The sequence below is a fragment of the Abramis brama genome (genome assembly GCF_963993115.1).
Source record: "Abramis brama genome assembly, chromosome: 6".
Lineage (NCBI taxonomy): Eukaryota > Metazoa > Chordata > Actinopteri > Cypriniformes > Leuciscidae > Abramis > Abramis brama.
In genome coordinates, this window is record NC_139968.1 from 31,745,553 (window position 1) to 31,765,537 (window position 19,985).

Sequence of the window (19,985 nt, forward strand, 5' to 3'; positions counted from 1 at the left end):
TTTACTGTGTTTGTGGATATCTGCTCAAACATAGATATGTTTATGGTAACCATAATGTTTTATATTTGAGAGTGATCGCGTTTGAATGTATCATATTTTGCAAGCGATCGCGTTTGAATGTATCATATTTTGCAAGCGATCGCGTTTGAATGTATCATATTTTGCAAGCGATTGCGTTTGAATGTATCATATTTTGGATGAAAGCAAAACGCACCAAACGGCTTCATGTTTTTATTATTATCTCATTTCATATCATCATAACGGATGGAAACATTTGAAGTAACATGATAATCAATATATTTTTCTCTAGCTTCTTTTGGAAGATTTATAGGCTGCTATAGGTTATTTATTGTTATTATTATTTTATCCGCACTGCGCATATACCTTATGCCTACAAGGCACAACAAACCTGGTGTTCATTATATTATATATCGTTGGAAACGTGTGTGTGTGTGTGTATTCTGTGAATTTTAAAAAGGAATTTTAAAAAGCAATTTTAACCAGAAAAATCTAATATTTATTTCCAAAATCGTGCAGGCCTTTCTCTTGATATCAGTATGTTCACTTTTTTTTTTTTTCAGGTCCCAGATGCCACTGAGGACTTCAACATTCACATGAGTCTCAGTACGTGAACATGGTAAAGTGAAAATCTTGGAAATGAAAGGTATGTACAATGTTTTTAGGAATGGCACAAAGGTCTCTGTCTTTGAAGTGCTTTTTTGGCATTTGTTGTGTATCTTTGGATTATGTTGTGTTGTAAATAAATCCAAACAATTTAAAAGCCATTATTTTTTAAATCTCCTCATTTACAGTATTGTGCAAGGTTGCTCAGAATGATAGGGGCCTGATAGCTCCTAATAGGGCCGTTAGGGGAGGTTCTTTGTCTTTCTCAGGTGAGAAAAGCTTACATATTAATGAGCTCTCGCATAAGGCTTTTTCACACAAAACACGTCGTAAAATTTTTAAATCAATATATTGTCTTATCTGAATGAGCAGTCAGGGTGATTTTCACATAGTTTTGCAGCAAATATTCTAGGCTACGTCATACAATTTTCAAAAGTCTTGTGAAGAAATAATCAGTATGGGTTTCATGGCCTTATTTCAGTGAGAATTTTTTTTTGTATTTTCAAAAACCACGCATAAATGTCATTATCTCAAAACTACAAACTTTTACATACATGCTGCTGATATATTATTGTAGCAGAGTTTGTGCTGAATACAGTGTAATTAGACTTTAGCCATGAAAATGTCACAAGTAACAGAAATAACCAGAAATGTCAGAGCATGTCAGAACACCTCCAGGGCCCAGAAAACAGCTCAGACCTCAGAGGGTTAAGACATAATTTTGACTTTAATTTTTTTAAATTAAATAAATCCATAATTTCGAATTTTTAATCTTAGAATTTAGACTTAGAGTCATAATTTCAACATTTCATCTCTTAATTATGACTTAAAATGCCATAATTTTTACTTTTAATGTCATTTACCTGCATTTTTACTTACTTTTTATGTCAATTATGATTCGCCAGAGCATGATTTTCTTTTAAATGGTGGAAATGGGCTTTTATATTTTTGATTTATAGAGCGAAAAAAGAGATCCCACATCATCTCTGTAAAACCATTTAACCCTAATGTCAAATTGATAAGATAATGGATTATTTGTGTATTTAAACGTAACATTTCACAACCCTCTACAATGCAAGTAAATCACTCGTATATGCAAATGAACTTTCATTCTAGGCGACTACATAATGTCTATCATAGTCATTGGCTAATAAAATGTTAGATTTCACTTGCCAGTGTTTGAGTCGGAGGCTAGGCGAAGTATTTGACTGGAAAATAAATCTTTGCATGACCTCAAGGCTTTCTAATGAAACATAGCTACATGCTAAGCTATCAGTGTTGATGCAGAGACACTAGTTTTGAACTCCAGTGTCCCTCCGCTTTGTAAATAAGCATATTTTGAGTCTAACAGAGAGTAAAAGTGCTCTACTCACGCTCACAGGTAGGCCTCGCTCGTACGAGCGCTAAGCGAACTGCTCCCAGCAGGCATTTAATAAGAGAGCTGTAACAGGCTGCCGGTCGAAATTCAATATTCTCTAAAGGTGAATAAATCACGGACTGAAGGTCCGTGCCAGATCTCGATGTGTGCTTACTTAGAGTCTGAAAATATCCAGCCGTCAAAGGAGAGATGGTGAAGCCGGTGGTCTTAAATTGAGTTAACCTTGAGCTGTGGTCCACCTAACAGAGCTGTCCTTCTGTTATTAGCAAAGCCAGATATAAAAGGTGAGGGTAGCAGGTTCTTTGGTTAGCAGTGGTCACTCCTACGCTTGAGGAACCAGAGGATATTGCTGCAAATAATAAGGATATTAACCTTAACCTGAACCAGACCACCTGTCATCGTCTAAATCCTCCTGGTTTTGTGAGGTGCTAACAGTGTTTCTGGGAGAAGCTGGTAGGAAATCCTCACAGGATCATGTCCGAGGAACAGTTTTTCAATTTAGTTCTGGCTGTTTGCCACTTTTATCGAGAGCAGAGAGAGTGAGAAAGTATAGTGAGATGGGGAAAAAAACTTGTCATGGTTACGTTGTCAATCTTTCTTCTAATGCTCTTAAAATTGCACAGTGATTTTTTTTTACCAAACTTTAAAAAATTTCATGAAACCACCATAAAAGTACAATGGAATATATGATAGCTTTTAACAGACTGAAATTGTTGTTGTTAAAGGGATATTTCACCGCTGGAAAGATGAATGTGTTTTTAAATTGGGTCATTTATGTAGTAGAAATGTGAAATTATTTTAGAAGTTGGTGCCTTCTAGACTGAGAATAGCCATAAAATGTATTTTTGGCTCATGTGGATGAAAGACAACAACTCCCAGAATGCACTTGCTTCGCTGCTCATACAAGGCCACTCCCAAGCCACGCCTACCGGTTACAGAGGGCAGTATCAGAAGAAATGATACAACTAGGCTACTAGTTGGCTCGAAACTGAAAAGACGGCATTTTATCGTGAGTCTGTGTTGATGAATTAATTTAAATACTAGCGTTTTTTCCATTGAAATGGTGGTAAATTGCTTTGTACTGGGATGTACAGCCCAACCTATGTGCGGGTTGAAAACATACGGAACGAGCTCCTACTACTGGCTGTAGTCTCTCGCCTTTGGATAAAAAAGCCTCCGATGACGCTAAATGACGATTTTTGCGTCATCTGAGGTTTTTTTCCAAACACACAATACAGAAATCTCTGTAGTAAATCTCACAATACAGAATCTCCCAGAAATTCACAATTTACTTGGTTAATGGTTAATATATGTTTCTGGTCTTATTGTGACCAGAATGTTTCACCTGTTGTTTCAAATGTTATTTTAAAGAAAAAAAAAAAGTTTTAAAGAAATAATTTGGAAAAAAGTTTATCAAAATTAAATAACATTCCATTTCCAATGTTTAGTTAAATAACCTGTAGGCAGTTGAACTTAAATTAAAATGGCATGTGAACAAAGTTTTGTGTTGATTTGAAAAATGGCTGTCAGATTGGAATTATAATGATTTGGTTTGAAGGAGAAGATTAACAAGCCACTTATGAAATTCCAGCTAATGAGATCGACTTCAAGCTTGATGAATTCCCCAGCTAATTGACACTATTTGTCTGACTTGTGATGATTAACAGCAGGGGACTTCAACAGGAAGTTCCTTTTGTCATGTGGCGCCCCTGCCTTGCAATGAAAACAATAGATGTTCTCGTAGCGTCATGCATTAGTTGCGTACATGTGAAGCTGTGTGAGAACAAGAATATAGCAATGAAGACCAGGTAAACATCTGCTTTTTATAATGTGATGTTCGTTTTAATAGGATAAAACCAAGAAAACCAGTCGATAATAGAGCTAATAGTGCGATGTTGAATCAAATGGCAATATTTGTCTTGTACTTCATGATCTTTAAGTCTGTAATGTGTTTAATTCAGGCTGCCTGAAGCTCTGCATGAGATGTTTGTTGTTGAGATTAGCCGCCGTTATCCACATTGAAGATGTGATGATATGTCAAATACCTCAAATTACTTTTTAAACCCATCACACAAACCTAGTGGAAATTCTTTATACGTCACACTTTTATAATTCTCAGTTATATATAAACGCCCCCGATGTTTCTTCTTAAAGTCCTTAGGAGAAATAAAAATAGACACAGTAGTTGTAATACAGTAGTATAGAGGTATAAAACGAATGTGAAGAGCAGCTCAGATAATTTGCTCTTGGAAGAATTTGATGAACATATTCGTATTAATTCCAAATTACATGACAAAATTGTTAGTAGTTAAACCCATTACATCACAAATAAGGTAATATAATCTGACTACTTTTTGATTACTTTTGACCTAACTCATTTATCACATTGATTTGAACAGGATAATCTTGTACCATATCAATATAAAGTAAAAATAGAAAGAAAATATATAATAAATTCTTTATTATCAACAACATGCAGTGCATTAAATATATAAATATAAACATACCTCAGGGTTTCTCATGGATGGAACTGCAGAGGTTTGTGAGTTTAATGAAAAGCTATAAAGTAATTAAATCATATTTTTTAAATAAAACAATCAAAATAATACACTTACTAAAAAAGAGAACCGTGAACTTAATTTCATTATTGAACTAATTATTATTTAATATCTTAACGTATAATTATAACAATATGAATATAATTAATATTAATATACTGTATTAATATTATCTTAATTGTATTATTCAACACTTTAATTTGTAATTTTATGATTTATTTATTTAACATTTTTTTCCCCTAGTCCTAGGTCTAGCTTAGGGTGGGTGTTATGACCAAAATCTTACATCACGATAATGAGTAATTTTATTTCACCATAACGACATATATATCAAGATATATATTTATTTTTGCTTTTAAAATCAATATTTTTGATACCATTGAAATTTTATCATTCGTATCACCATTTTCAATATCATTTAATAGCCTACAAAAACTCTCAAGCTTACTCAAGACAAGTAAACAGTGATAAAGAAAGAGCAAAGAAAACAAACTAGGCCTACAATAGAACAAAGACACAAATTAAATAGACCTACTTGGAAAAACTTTAAGCACTATACTACATAAAATAAATAAAGTAATTAAATGTGTAAAAACTGTGTAATAAAATATACATGCATTCTTATTAAAGTTACAAGTGATAGTCAAGAGCTGTTTAAAAAAAAAAAAAAAAGATTAATGACAGCAGGTAAATTTGGATGCTGTCACTTTAAGACCGACTGCACGGATCCAATATACTCGTGCGTTTTCTTTCTAAACTTCACATAAATTACCGTGTTTACTTGCAAAGACACCGTCACTTTGGCAAAAAGCATTCAGTTTCTCAGAGAACGTGCGCATATACTGAAATGACTTCTCCTTTGCTGCTAAATCTCACTTAAACGTTTCAAAATCACTTGTTTTTTTAAACTGCAACTGCAAACGCTTTGTGCTTTCGTTTTTTTTTCATTTTTTTTTTCGTGACTGCACAGCACAGCAACGTCACGTGAGCGTAACCGCGATAGAGACAATAGTCCAAAATCTACTGGTTGATACATTTCTACCAGTATATTGGCCACTGCTATTGTGTATAGGTTAACCAATGATTTAGTCAGGAACGAGGAACTTCAGCAACATCCAACACTTGAGACTCTAATTTATGTACAAATTGCAGATTTGTCACTTTAAAATGTATGTATACATGTGTATATATATATATATATATATATATATATATATATATATATATAGATATATATATATATAACCATAGTGTGATTGTAAAACAAAAATGCACCCGTCTGAGGTCTGTGAGCACGGCAAGCGTTCAATGGAAGCCCGTCAAGTGCTCTTGTCCTGGTGGTCAGTGTGGACTGTGAACTGACAGCGGCACGGACTAAGAGGATAATGGCCTGGGAGTGAGATGGTGACACTTGCTGTGTGTGCTGTCATGCCTGTCTCTCTCGAGCCCGTCTGTCCTTCTGTCTCACCACCTCCATTAATCTTTTACTTTGTGCTCCAGCAGCGAGAGGAAACCTGCCTGACAGCTCGTCTTTGTGGCGAGAGGTTCGAGGAAAGAGCAACAGAAGGGTCTGACGGAAATGAAACCTGCTCCTTTAAACGGCTGTTTTTAGATGCATTCACTTATGTTTGCTGTCAAGAAACACCTTAGGCTATGCTAGTTACATGTTTCAATGACTAAAAATACAAGTAGCACATGTTTTAGTGTATCCAATTCTTATAATGTTGCAGTTAACTGATTTTCAGTGCAATATTTTAAATCATATCACAAGCAGTGGTTAAAGTGGGATTTGGCAGGTGGGGGAACCCTCAAATTTTGTGTAGGTGCAACAGGGAAAAATGACTCGCATGGGACAACATATTGAGTATCGTGGTATAGCAATACTTTTTTGGACAATAATTCATTACATTTATATAGCGCTTTTCTAGGCACTCAAAGCGCTTTACATAGAAGGGGGAATCTCCTCAACCACCACCAATGTGCAGCATCCACTTGGATGATGCGACGGCAGCCATATTGCGCCAGAACGCCCACCACACACCAGCTTACTGGTGGAGAGGAGACAGAGTGATGAAGCCAATCAGTATGTGGGGATGATTAGGAGGCCATGATGGACAGAGGCCACTGGGCAAATTTGGCCAGGATGCCGGGGTTACACCCCTACTCTTTCGAAAGACATCCTGGGATTTTTAATGACCACAGAGAGTCAGGACCTCGGTTTTACGTCTCATCCGAAGGACGTTGCTCTTTGACAGTATAGTGTCCCCGTCACTACACTGGGGCATTAGGACCCACACAGACCACAGGGTGAGCGCCCCCTGCTGGCCTCACTAACACCTCTTCCAGCAGCAACCTGGTTTTCTCAGGAGGTCTCCCATCCAGGTACTAACCAGGCTCAGCCCTGCTTAGCTTCAGTGGGCAACCAGTCTTGGGCTACAGGGTGACATGGCTGCTGGCTACAGGCCTGGCTGGACAGGATTGTCACTGTGGCACCAAGTATCACAATACTTATTTAATACTTATTTTAATGTTTTTATTTTTATTTTATATGTTCTACACTGATATGATGACGATACTATGTTAAAATTGCTGAACACCACGATATGGAACACAACCTTGTTTTGCACAATGTAAATTTAAACCTAAAAATGGGAAGTCCAAAATTGACTGAAATATGAGGTAGTTAGGGGGGTTCGGGGGTTCGGGGGCATGCTCCCCCGAGAAAATTTGGATTTCTCTGATCAAGATATGTGCAATTTAGGGCTTTTGAAGGACAAATTTTTTTTGATAAGAAATAGCTTTAAAACTTTGTCATTAGATTATTTGTCAATACCTGCTCTCTCCTCAACTTCATCTTTCTTTCGTTCTCCTTCTGGCCTAATTCTTCCCCTCCTAAAGCTGAACTTTGATAGTCTTTTCATTTTCGCCTGTGTCAGTGAAGAAAGTAAACAAAGGCTCAACTGATATTTATATGTTTTATGAATCAGTTAATTTACTCAAGGCTACCAGGAAAAGCTGTAGCCTAAGTCAGTATTGCCAATAGGAACCTTCTGCAAGCTTTGGAATTTGAAAACGTCTGTTTTTAAATATTAAAAGTAATTTTAAATAATACAAATTATAGTCTACGTTTAACGCAGTTGGTGGAATTGGCAGACGTTCCCTTAAGCATCATGCGCTGTGGAAAACGCGTCAAAGCATTCTCAGGTATAAATATAGCCTAATATAATAATATAATAATAAATAATAAAATATATTACAAGGGAAAACAAATGTCCAGCGAATATCGAACCTAAAACTAACTTTACCGCGCTAAACCACAGTGAGTGCATTCACGCATTAGTAACCGCTGGCGTTCAGCGGGGAGGGGAGGCGTGAACCGGTGTAGATGCACTAAAATCAGACAGGAGAACCGTGAGAACATAACGTCGGGAAGCGTGTTTGTGAAGGCGGGGCCAGGCTGTGATATTCAGTTTTGATTTGATGAATGATGAGAATCATTGAATTTGATGAGAATTATTTGATTTGATTTGAATCTATTTATTTATTAATTTATCTGAGGTGCCGGGACGCAGTTCCGGACCGTTCCGGCCCACTTTAACCCCTGATCACAATATCACAGGTATCACAGGTATTAGTGAGATGATTTTAGTATGCGGTAATGCTGTTCTTTGTGGAAGCAGCAATATGTTAATTGCGAGACTGACTGTGATATTGCAGTAGTCTTTGGTATGGAAGCTTTTTTCCGCCACAAAAAAAACAAAACAAAAAAAAAACGATAAATGCGATTTTTATCTCACAATTCTGGCTTTTTTTTCTTCCCAGAATTGCGATAAATGATAAAAATGTTATATAATCGAAATTGTGAGGAAAAAAGTCTGAATTGCAAGTTTACCTCCTTAATTTTTCAAATTCTGACTTTATATCTCACAATTCTGAGAACAAAAATCTTTAACATTTTTTTTTATTCCGTGGCGGAAACAAGCTTCCATAGTATGGCGAGAAGGACACTTGTTTTAAACAAATTTTAGAACGAAACAATTTTTTTTTTTTTTTTTTTTTTTTATGTAACTTAATGGGAATAAAAAGTTGTTTCAGTTTAATTTTGTTGACTGCGCATGCGTAACATTCTTTCGTTTATCTGTAACTGCCTAGCAACCACTCCTGAGGTAATACAACACGCTAGAGGGCCGAGACTCCTTTTTACCGCGATTATTTTACCCAAACTTCTTGTAGTCTGGTGGTAATGTCTTTCTCTCTTACTTCGGTGAAGTGAAACGTCGATGTAGGCTACAGATGTTGAAAATGCCATTTGTAGTGCTTTTAGAACATTCTCCTCACGGTTTAAAATCTCACGCAAATTGAGCATGTTGTTATAAGGAGATTTTAGTGCTGTAAATAATACCATGTCCTTTCAAGACTGCACTGTAATTGTCAGGATGTAAAATTATCTTGTAAATAATAAGATGATATGCTGTGCTATTTGTATGTAGTCATATTCAAAATATATTGATATTCGCTAGTATTTCAATTATTGATACAGTCAAACACTGAATACGTGGCCAGAAACCCACAGTGTCATGAAATTATTATATGCAGCTGCATATTTATATTTTAAAACAAACATAAACTAATTCCTTCATATGTGTTAACTTTAATACATTTTGCGTTCGAGAAAAACCCTTATTTTTTCTGATTCTCATCACGTTCTGTCAGTTCTGGAAGTTTTTAAGAAAAGGTCTGTCAGCAGTTTTAACTTTTTTTTTTTTTTTTTCATCACGGTTAAGGGCAGGAAAGTAGGAGTGCTATTAACCATGATGGCTTTACCATTGTAATACCACGGTACTTTTTTCTAAAGCCATTGCCATTGAGCATTCAATGCACTAAACTCAACAAGATTTTCTGATTGAAGCTTCTTATCTTATCAGGTATGAGATCCGGGATACACACATGGTGGAGGAGAGCGTCATGATGACCCTGAAAGATAAGGCGGACTTCTCCAGCTTCAAGCCTCGTCCCTTCAACATGCGCGAGTTCTACGATCGAACGGGCCACGACATTAAGGAAATGCTCCTGTCCTGCTACTTCAGAGGAGCCGAATGCAGTGCCGAAGACTTCACAGTGGTGAGCATGAACGCAATCTCTGTTTCAGGTGTTCTGAAGGACGAAATCCGATCGGTGGAGACTGGAATGATGGGGAAATTGTATTTATGTGTTTTCTAGGTACTTTGCATTTTGTCCTCCATGTAACTTATACACCAAAGGCAAAGTGTTCCAGAGCGAAGTGGACTTGTCATCTTTAGGTCACGCGTTGAGCTCGTACAGTCATTCTAAAGCGAGATCTGCTGCCTGGTAGAGATGGCGAGAGATTATTTTTACCCGTGGGGTCGTATCGATCTGATCCTCTGATAATACCGTGAAGAGGCCTCACTTAAAAGATTATTTTATTCCCCTGGTGATTCTAGGATAAGGTTTCTGAAATGGGTTTATTCATCATCTTGCTGTATGTGATTGATAACATCCGAAGAGGGAAAGCTTTTTTGCATTTTTTGTTTTTTTTAACTTGAAGAGCACAAGTATTTGTCTTTGCACCTGTAAAGTCCTCTATTTTGAGTGGATTTGGCAAAATGGCAATATGTTTTGTAGCACTTTGATCCACAATTGTTGATCTATTTGAAAGAGCCTTTATATAATTTTCTTTAATTATGTTAATGTTACGCTGACGAGAGATGAACACTCACATTTCACGATAACGATATCACGATTTGAGTTAGTGTTTGATTATTTTGTCTCTCAACATCAGAGCTTTAATGTAATAGTGGAAATTTACCAACTTAGCGTTGTTTGCTCAATTTAAAGGGATAGTTCACCCAAAAATGAGAATTAGTCCATAATTTACTCACCCTCAAGCCATCCTAGGTGTATATGACTTTCTTTTCTGAACACAATCAGAATTGAACAATAAAATATCCTGTCTCATCCAAGCTTTATAATGGCATATAAAGTGCATCCATCCATCATAAAAGTAATCCATATGGCTCCGGGGGGTTAATATAGGCCTTCTGAAGCGAAGCGATGCATTTTTGTTAGAAAAATATCCATATTTATAACTTTATAAACTATAATCACTGGTCTCCAGTAAGGGTGGTATGCGAGTTACCGGAAAGAGTGACCTCTGACCTGACGCATGACATAGGATGTAGGAGTATAGTGTAAGCTTAGGTGAGAGTAGATGCCTTACACGGTTCAAACTAATAGGGCTGGGCAGCAAACTCAAGATCCTCCTCGATTTAGGGTATGTTTAGACGACAACGATATGCTTAAAACGGAGAAGTTTTTCCTTTGAGTTTTCCGCGTACAGACGACACCATTGTCAAAACGATCCCCATTCACACGGATCCACGAAAATGACTAAAAATGCTGTATTCTGCTGCCAGGCCATTAGATGGCGATGAAACACTATAGACTGAACACGTAATACGCACGTGCATGACGTCATCGTCTTCAGAGATTCACGTTTTTGTTGTTTACACGGAGACCGTTTTCAAAAAACGTTTCAAAATGTGCGTTTTCAGGGACCCAAAACGCTGTTGTCGTGTCTTGTAAACAGCCCCTTAGACTTCTAGACCCCGAAATCCAGTGATTAGAATTTATAAAGTTTTAAAGATGGATATTTTTCTTACAAAAACGCATCGCTTTGCTTCAGAGGGCCTTTATTAACCCCTGGAGTCATCCAGCCAGGATATTTTTTTAATATAACTCATTGTGTTCGTCTGAAAGAAGAATGCCATATTCACCTAGGATGGCTTGAGGGTGAGTAAATTATCGGATAATATTTATTTTTGGGTGAACTAACCTTTTAACTCTTTGAGATCTATCGTCTCCTGTAAAGTCGACTGTCTTGAATGGATTTGGTGAAATGCCCGTTTGATTTGTAACACAATGATCTGTTAGCAACACTTTTGATTCATTCCAAAATTGAAAGATTGTTTAATCTAAAATTTAAGTTTTTACCATCCTGGTTATCATGAATAACTCTAATGGAAAAGTTTTTAAGGTGTGTTGTCTTCATAGATCAGTTTAAAGAGCTGTGCGAGGAACGTATTGATTATTGATAAGAGGCAATTAATTAGTGTTACGCTGACGAGATATGAACACTGACATTTACAAGTACTGCAGAAGATCTAAATGATATTACGATTGATTTAAAACAACTTCCAGTGTGAGAGAGTTTGTGCCCGGCCTCTCAACGTCTGAGCTTTAATGTAATAGTGGAAACTTACAAACTCAGCTTTCTTTGCTCGTAATTTAACGCTTTGAGAAACTCGTTTCATTCTAAGCAAAAATATGTCATGACTTTTTTTGCATTAGAGATGTTTTTTCTTTTCTAGTGGGAGTAGCTTTGACTGAATGTTCAACTCACTCAATTCAGCCACAACTTACTCCAGTATATAGTTTATTTAAGAAAAATTTATTTTTTCTTACATGATGTGCATGACTTTTTCTTTTTTTGGTTCATGAAAAACTGCTAAACAATTTGTTTTTCTAACTCATTTGAGCTGATGGTTAATTTATATAGTAACGTACATAATGACAGATATCTACTGAAATTTATGCAGGCAGGAACATCCTTTTAAGTAAATTAATTGCCGTTTCTAATGTATTAACAGATTTCAGATGCACAAAGTGCTAATTTTCAATGGTGTGTGTGTTTGAGATCCTTATAAGAACCTAAACCTGCTTTGATGACCTCATCCTCTTCGAGAATCATGTGACGGTCCAGATATGAGCTGCAGGACAGGGCTGTAGTGCGCTTGAGATGTTGGTGAGGGTTTGTGGCGTTTCCCTCAGTGGACCCATAAGCCCCAGCTGCTGTGTGTGAGCGCACACATGTACACAAGCTGCGTTGTGCTGATGTGAGTGTGTGTTTATGCTGATGCTGAACAGCTCAGCAGAGAGCAATAACACTGTATGATGAGACACACATGAGCAATGAAGCAGCTAAACTACCTTTACTTGACACGTCTGTGCGTGTGTGTGCGTGTGCACATGCACGCGTGTGTGTGCACCTACTTGACCATATTTTGGGGACAAATTTGTACCCAGAAGTGAGAGAAACCTGACAAAAACTCCCAAACCTCCTTTTGGGGATGTCTTCGTTTGCTTAAAAATGAAGTAAATAGTGCTGTTTTTTTTCTGGTGGGGATAGGATTTATGTGTAGGTTTAATTTAGGTTATAGCCTAGTATTTATAACTAGCTGACTATGCAATGTCTCCATTAAGATAGCTAAGTGTGTGTGTGTGTGTGTGTGTGTGTTTAAGATTAACGACAAAGCACTTGCTGTATGTCTGGCTATCCTTCAGTCTATCTGCCCTAATATCCATCCATCCATCCATCCATCCATCCATCCATCCATCCGTCCATCCATCCGTCCATCCATCCGTCCATCCATCCGTCCATCCATCCGTCTGTCCCTCCCTATACAGGTCTGTCCCTCTTTCTGTCTCTCTTTATCTAAATTTTTCTGTATTTTCTTTTGCTCTCATCTAAAAACATTCAAGTGCTATGTCATGTATCTCTTGGTAGTTCTTGTACCTTCTTGTAAAAAACGTCCGGTGCACTTTAATTACTCTCTCATTATAAGAAGCCACACAACACCAGAAGGGCTGTTTAGTGCAGGTTCCTTGAGCGAGAGAACACGGCGACCTATAAACAGACCCGAGTTCAGTCTGAGTTCAGGCGTTTGTTGATGATTGTTAATATAAATGCATCCGTCTCATCTCGACGCCTCAGTCCGCTGCTTCTGTGATAAAGAGTTTGAACTTCCAGAGCACAGAATTCCCTGCAGAACGTCCGCAGAAAGTTTCTTTAAACTAGTTACCATGAAAACAAACTTCACTTAATGCTCAAATCCCATAGAAGGAGAGAAGATTTCATTCACTAGAAAATATACACCCTGTGCAGTTCAATTCAGTATTTCCACTACACGTTTTACCTTTATCCCAGATTAACAGGCTATAGAAGGTCTCTCAATGCCACTCTAGCAATTTCGAATGCACCACCAAAATATCTCTCGTGACCATTTTAACCTCATGTTGTGGGTTTCTGAAAAGCCTTGGTTGTCTTTACATATTATGGATGGCTGCATTATTTTGTTATATTTTTAATGAGAAACCCTGCTTTTAGTGCACCATTAGGGTTGTCCTTAGTTGAAATCAAATTAATTACGTAATATTCCAGTTATTTACTCTAATTAATTGTGTATTAATCTGTGCTGAGAAAAGCTTCTAAATGAAGACTTAATGACATTATTGTGGCTGACCAGAATTGTTAAAATATACTACCAAATGTCAACATATTGTTATTGTTGGTCAGCTATTGTTTTTCAGGAAAATTGGGAAGAACACTTTTACGCAATTTAATCGGAGAAATGATTAACTGCATATTTCTTATTGCACTAAATTAACATGGAAAATCCCTGTGTTATTATTATATTAACATTTGCATGTCAAATTACAATTTGTGATTGATTTGTCACATTAATTAGCTTGCTTACTGTTAAGGAACATGTTGCATTATGCATGTTAAATTCAAACATTTATGAAAATCAGTAAGTATTTGATTCTTAAAATCAGTAGTAATTGATTCATAAATATAAATGAACAAAATATATTACTAGACCGTTTGTGTCATGAGTCTAGGCTGGAAATTACCATTTCTGTTTTTAATTTCCTCCCACTGTGAGTGAAATGTGTGCGAGGGTCTCAAATGTGCTGTTGTCTGCTAGTACCCTTCTTTTCTCATATCGTTTTTGGAAAGACGGATGTGTGAATGAGTGAGTGGGTGTATCCGCTCACGGCGTTATGGCTTTAAACCAGAGATTTCATGACTGTTCGTACACACACATCTTATTTTTTTGATATTCAGCCCAATATCAGCGCCTCGTGTGGGTGTTCCTGTAAAGGTGATGTGTTGCGCTGGTCCCTTTAGAGAATTACACTCTAATGTTCATGAATTCAGCATTAGAAGATTATGTGATTTCACTGAGGTCCTTTCTGCTACTTGACACATTTAGTATGCCTTCTGTCCTGGTAAAGTGCCATATTTAGCATTGTTTGCTAAGTCAAGCTAGCTCACCATTTTTGTTAGGGAACTATTAAAGTATGCATTTTGTATGTATGTAATTACTAGGGCTGGGTAAAAAATATCGATTTCTCGATTTTAATCGATTCTCATTTTTACGAAACGATATCGATTCTTAAATCCCAAGAATCGATTAGTCATCCTGTTTTCAGTGATGAATGAATGGAACATTGTTGCGCGCATTCCCATTCAATAAATCGCAATAATCTTTGTGCTTTGTTATTATTAATATGAAACAAAGTCTCAGATTTCAAATTACGTCCATTTTCTTATGAAATTCAAAAACATAAATACCGTTTTGGCGCTGTGGCGTGAGATCGCTCTGGCGCAGCTCAGCTCAAGAGAAGCAGCAACGCGGAGCGCACACAATCTTCTCTTCCGCCTTAATAATATCCGTTACAGCGCGAGATAAACATGAATGAGCATCTGAAAGTGTGTTAAAAGGTAGAGTACAACTTATCAAAAGTCCGTATCATGTCACATGGAATCGCTCAATCAGTGTTTCAACCATGGAAAGACGTTAGTAAACAATGTCATGTAACGTCACATTTACCTCAGAAAAACCATATCCAGTGACCATAAACTCGTTAGTCAGCTAGAAAAATTAGAGAGTAGCATTTTGTTAAATATATGCACCATATTACATATTCATTATAATTTTTAATGTTCTTCAATATTTAATGCATGTTTGAATAAATCTGGAAAGTTTTTTTTATGACAGCCTCCATTTAAATTTGTATATAATTTAATATAACTTTATTATTATAAAAATAAATAAGTGTATTTTAAGTGTTTGTATACAAATCAGTTATTTTTTTACCTTCAATATTATAGTAGGCTAATGAAGCCTATAGGCTACAACTGACTCCCATAGTTTACAATAGTTAAGAGATTTGTTTTCCTTGAGAAAAATTGCAATGTATTGTACCTGATATCCAAAATAATCGATATTGAATCGAATCGAATCGTAATCGAAATCGAATCGAATTGCAAGCTTGTGAATCGAAATCGAATCGAATTGTGAAATTTGTGTCAATACCCAGCCCTAGTAATTACTGTAGTCCTGTTTGCAACTCAACTGTTCTGACCAGTAAGCAACCACACTGAAGTTCTTGGCAACCACCCAAATATTTTCTAGCAACCTCATAGCACCATTTTAAAACACTCAAAACACCTTAGCAACCACTCTGCAATATAGCAACACCCCTGCAACCACCCAAACAAATGATCAACCCCATAACAATGGATTAAAACCACTCCGAGCAACTTGGCAACATAGCAATGTCCTAGCAACCAGCCAAACAAATGATCAACCGCATAACAATGCATTAAAACCACTCCGTGCACCTTGGCAACATAGCAACGCCCTAGCAACCACCCTAGTGTCAATGTGCTAACTTTTTAACAGCTAATTGCCACCATTTTCTTTAGAATATGTAAAAATCTAGTCATTTCTCCATGTTGTTTAGCTTAATTTAGTTCCAGAGACTGTTTTTTAGGCTCATTCCGGTCCTCCGCTTCCTCTCGCCTCTTTAGATGTTGCATTCCGACTGATGTATGTGGGTCTTATGAATACTAGATGTGATTGACGGACAATTCAACAGGGCTCAGCACTACACGCGTATGTGTTCCTGTTCGATCAAACCTGGCCGTCTTTCTTCAAACCTTTGATTTCTCTCTTTCTTTCCCTCTCTTGAAGCACTTTGATGTGAATGGACTCGATTGTTTTCCGATGGGGAAGAAAATAACACAAAGTTGCTCTGACCATATTGGAGGTTTTTTTTCTTTTCAGAGGGCGATTAACCTCCCTCTCAAACAGGAACGCAAGTCGGGAAATTGGAGGCCTTTTGTGAGTTTAAGGCAAAGCCGATTACTTTCACTTCCCAATAAACAGTATTTGCAACTGGCCTAAATTTACATTTTTATGCGCGACAGAGTGAAAAGATTCCCTGCTTTGCATAGTCAACAATTCCATCGTATTTTCAGAGCCAATCTCAAATACATTGTATTATCATAATCATCCAGGAGATTTTTGGACTTCCTGATCCAGTAAATAATCCCGTAAGGGTTTTTTTCCCCCTCAGACCTGCAGAACAGAACCATGAAAAAGATCAGTATTACTTATTCTTGTTTATTTTTATTTATTTATTTTCCGTCAAATAGAAGGAACTTTAATTTCTGCATCTGCAATCTGCTTTTTAGTTTTATGGCAAAATGTGCCGTTTATACTCATTATTGTGCTCCATTTCTTTATTTTTTATGAATAGCATGTTAAACTGTAAATTCAACGATAAATGGTCGTATGCTAGTGTTGTCACATGACCTCATTACTTTGCATAATTCAGTTAAATATATTAAATAAATGTAGCTTCATTTAATCCATCATGTTGAGCACATTGCATTGTGGGATACAATAATATGCTAGCATGCTTTTCCAAAATGATCCGACTGTAATTCCACAGAATCGTGCAGTTTCCTTTTAGTCTCTCTCTTTCTCTCATTTGTATGCGGCGTTTGATGGGAGGTGATATTTCATCTTCACTATGTCAGAGGGAAAATGGTAACGCTGGCGTCTCGGCCAAGAGGTCAGATGGTGATCGTGTCCTTTTGAGCAGACATGACCCCTGCTGCTCGTCGAGCCCGTAACCTGCTGCTAACATGCTCATGCTCTCCTTTACTGATCACACACGGTTATGTTACAGAAAGTGCAGATTTGAGCAGATGTGGATTGATATCAGTGGCCAATCTGTAGCTAATTTGCGTCTTTATGATAACGATCTCCTTCAGCAAAGCAGATTCAATCAGAGTTAAATTATCCGCAGTTATAATTAATGAATATATATATTGGCAAACTGCTCAGAGACGTATTAAACTCACTGGAGCTCGTACAACTCAATACGTTTGAACGTTCTTCAAACAGGCCTGTAATTAAGATGCATTTCAATAGTGAATCATTTTGGATTCATTTGTTCAGCTTGAAGTGAAACTTACAAATTATACAATTTGGGAGAATTCAGCTCTTTTTCAAAAGACAAAGAGCTGAATACTTTTTAATTTATTTCAGTTTTCGCAATTTTGAGTTTTTATTATTTTTATTCCTTTTTGCAAACATTTTTACTTTTTATTTTATTTTGAGTAATTTTAGTAAACTTAATTTTAGTGAGTTGCCAAGGCAACAGTTCTAATTTCAATAATTTCCAATAATCATAGTTGTTGATTTAAAATGATACACCTTTCATTGTTACAAATAAATACTTTGTTTTGGAACAGTTCACTTCAAAATAGCACCAAATATGGACATGGCTTAAGTCAGTGTTAATCTGGGGTGCGTTTCCCAAAACCATCGTTAGCCAACTATGTTCATAAGTTCCGTCGTTATCAGCATAGTTCAACGAGTCAGTGTTTCCCGAAACCATCGTTCTAACGAACATTCGCGAACAGCATCGCAACGTTGTGTAGTTGGAACGACAGCTCTTGACTGTGGTTAGAAGCATAGTTTCTAGTTTGCATGACATGTGGACTTAATAAATCCTTATCTTGAGCAAAATAAGCAAGCTGACATTCAGTACAACCTGTGTCTTTTATTTAGAATACATACAAATGTAATTTACGTCTTTTAGTTTGTCAAGAGATTCAAAGCACCGTTTTTGAAGAGTGCGCATGTGCGAACGTGCTCTACTATGTAAGAACGAGCCTATGATTGAAAAACTGAGAAATAACTGAGAAAAATTAGAAATAGTCCTCAGATGTCATGTCTGTAATTTATATTAATACATCTAGCGTTAATTCAATCTCAAACAGATTCATTAAAATAAGTTATTACTCCACCACGTGCGTGACGTCATAAACCAACGTGGTTGAACGACCACTTTGCGAAAATGCAGTTTCGGGAAACAGTCATGACTGGCCCTGTCCCAAATGGAACCCTAAGCACTCGCGGTCTTCCTCTGAGTCCGCACTTTCATGACGTAATGCCGCTTTGTCTGTCGGGAAGAAGTTTGCTGCGGAGCCCGCATCAGTGTGCATCAAGGGCGCAAATCGACCACATGGGGCGCTCGCGAGCACCCTTCTGAAATCTAAAAATGACAAATGGGACACACTGCGGTCTCACGGACTTAACGGACACGCGCACGCGGCACCCATTGTAAGTCCACAAGACCGAAAGTGCACATGAAGTGTGCCATTTGCGATAGGGCCACTCTTTCTCTCTCTCGCCCTCACCCTCATGCTGCGTTCACACCAAACGCGAATAGAGCGTCTGGCGCGAGTGATTTCAATGTTAAGTCAATGTAAAGACGTGTTTACGCGCATCTGGAGGTTCACTTCAAACTTTTGCTTTTGACGCGCGAATGAATTCAAAATGTTCAAGCGTCCAACTAGACGCGGTAGACGCGAATCCGACATTGAACGCTCCGAGCAAGCTGTGCTGTGGTAAACATGGAACTTTTCCTTGACATGAAATGGTAAATAATCAAACCAGTGGAAGCCTGCAGTGCATGAAACTGCTGTATCTAACCTACCTTATTCATGCAATATCTATTCAGTCAGTACAGTAGCCTACACTTTAGTAATGTTTGTTTCTGTTTAACGCTTCTTTCTGTTACCTGTCCCTGACCCCTCAGGCAGCGCGCCCTCGCAAAGCAGACAGCCGCACCTCTGCTTCCGCGGGCGTTTTTCCACATTCGAATATTAATTTTCACATTCGAAATTCTGTTTTTTAAAAATATTAGAATATATATTTGAATTTAGAATATTCGTTGACAGCCCTATCCTGTAGCCTATACCCCTGAAAAAATTTACTGAAAACAACTGAAAAACTGTTAACTGATGCATGAACCTAAACACAACTGAGAAAGCCTGAACACAAACAAAATGCCTCCAAAAAGAAAATAATCTCCATGTTTTCGGTGCTGATGCGTTGGTGACGCATGTAACATGTAAGGGTGCATGTTACATGTTGGTAACATGTAAGGGTTGTGCTGCCAATAAAGCACCTAAAAGCTGTCACAAAAAAATGGCAAAAGTAATGATTATGAATATGTCAAATATAGCAAGGAGACATTTGAATTGTTTACTTATAAACAAGTGTTTTCTGTGTCAGTGTCGGCTGCAAAGATGAAGTTGACGATGCTGACTCGCGATCTTCGCAGTAGTGAACGCGCCAGAGAGAAATGCACATTTCATATGGACTACATAAGCAGAGAACAGTCTGTTTTCTTTCGTTTTGAATTGTTCTGTTTAAAAGTAGACATTTCAAGCTTTCTATGTATGTCTCAGGTCTGTG

The 19,985-nt window shown here is 37.2% G+C and overlaps 1 protein-coding gene across 2 annotated transcripts in view; it reads left to right on the top strand.

Moving 5' to 3' along the window:
* The window catches only part of asic1b (acid-sensing (proton-gated) ion channel 1b), a 218,333-nt gene that overhangs the window by 11,991 nt on the left and 186,357 nt on the right, over positions 1-19,985 (top strand). Inside the window, exons 1-2 of one of the 2 annotated variants that reach the window (XM_084118350.1) lie at positions 3,689-3,810; positions 9,486-9,681. In XM_084118350.1, the coding sequence (XP_083974476.1) occupies positions 3,701-3,810; positions 9,486-9,681 (306 nt within the window). In that variant the 5' untranslated portion in view covers positions 3,689-3,700. Of the gene's footprint in view, positions 1-3,688; positions 3,811-9,485; positions 9,682-19,985 lie in introns of those variants that run through there. The other variant, XM_084118348.1, reaches the window with a different exon arrangement.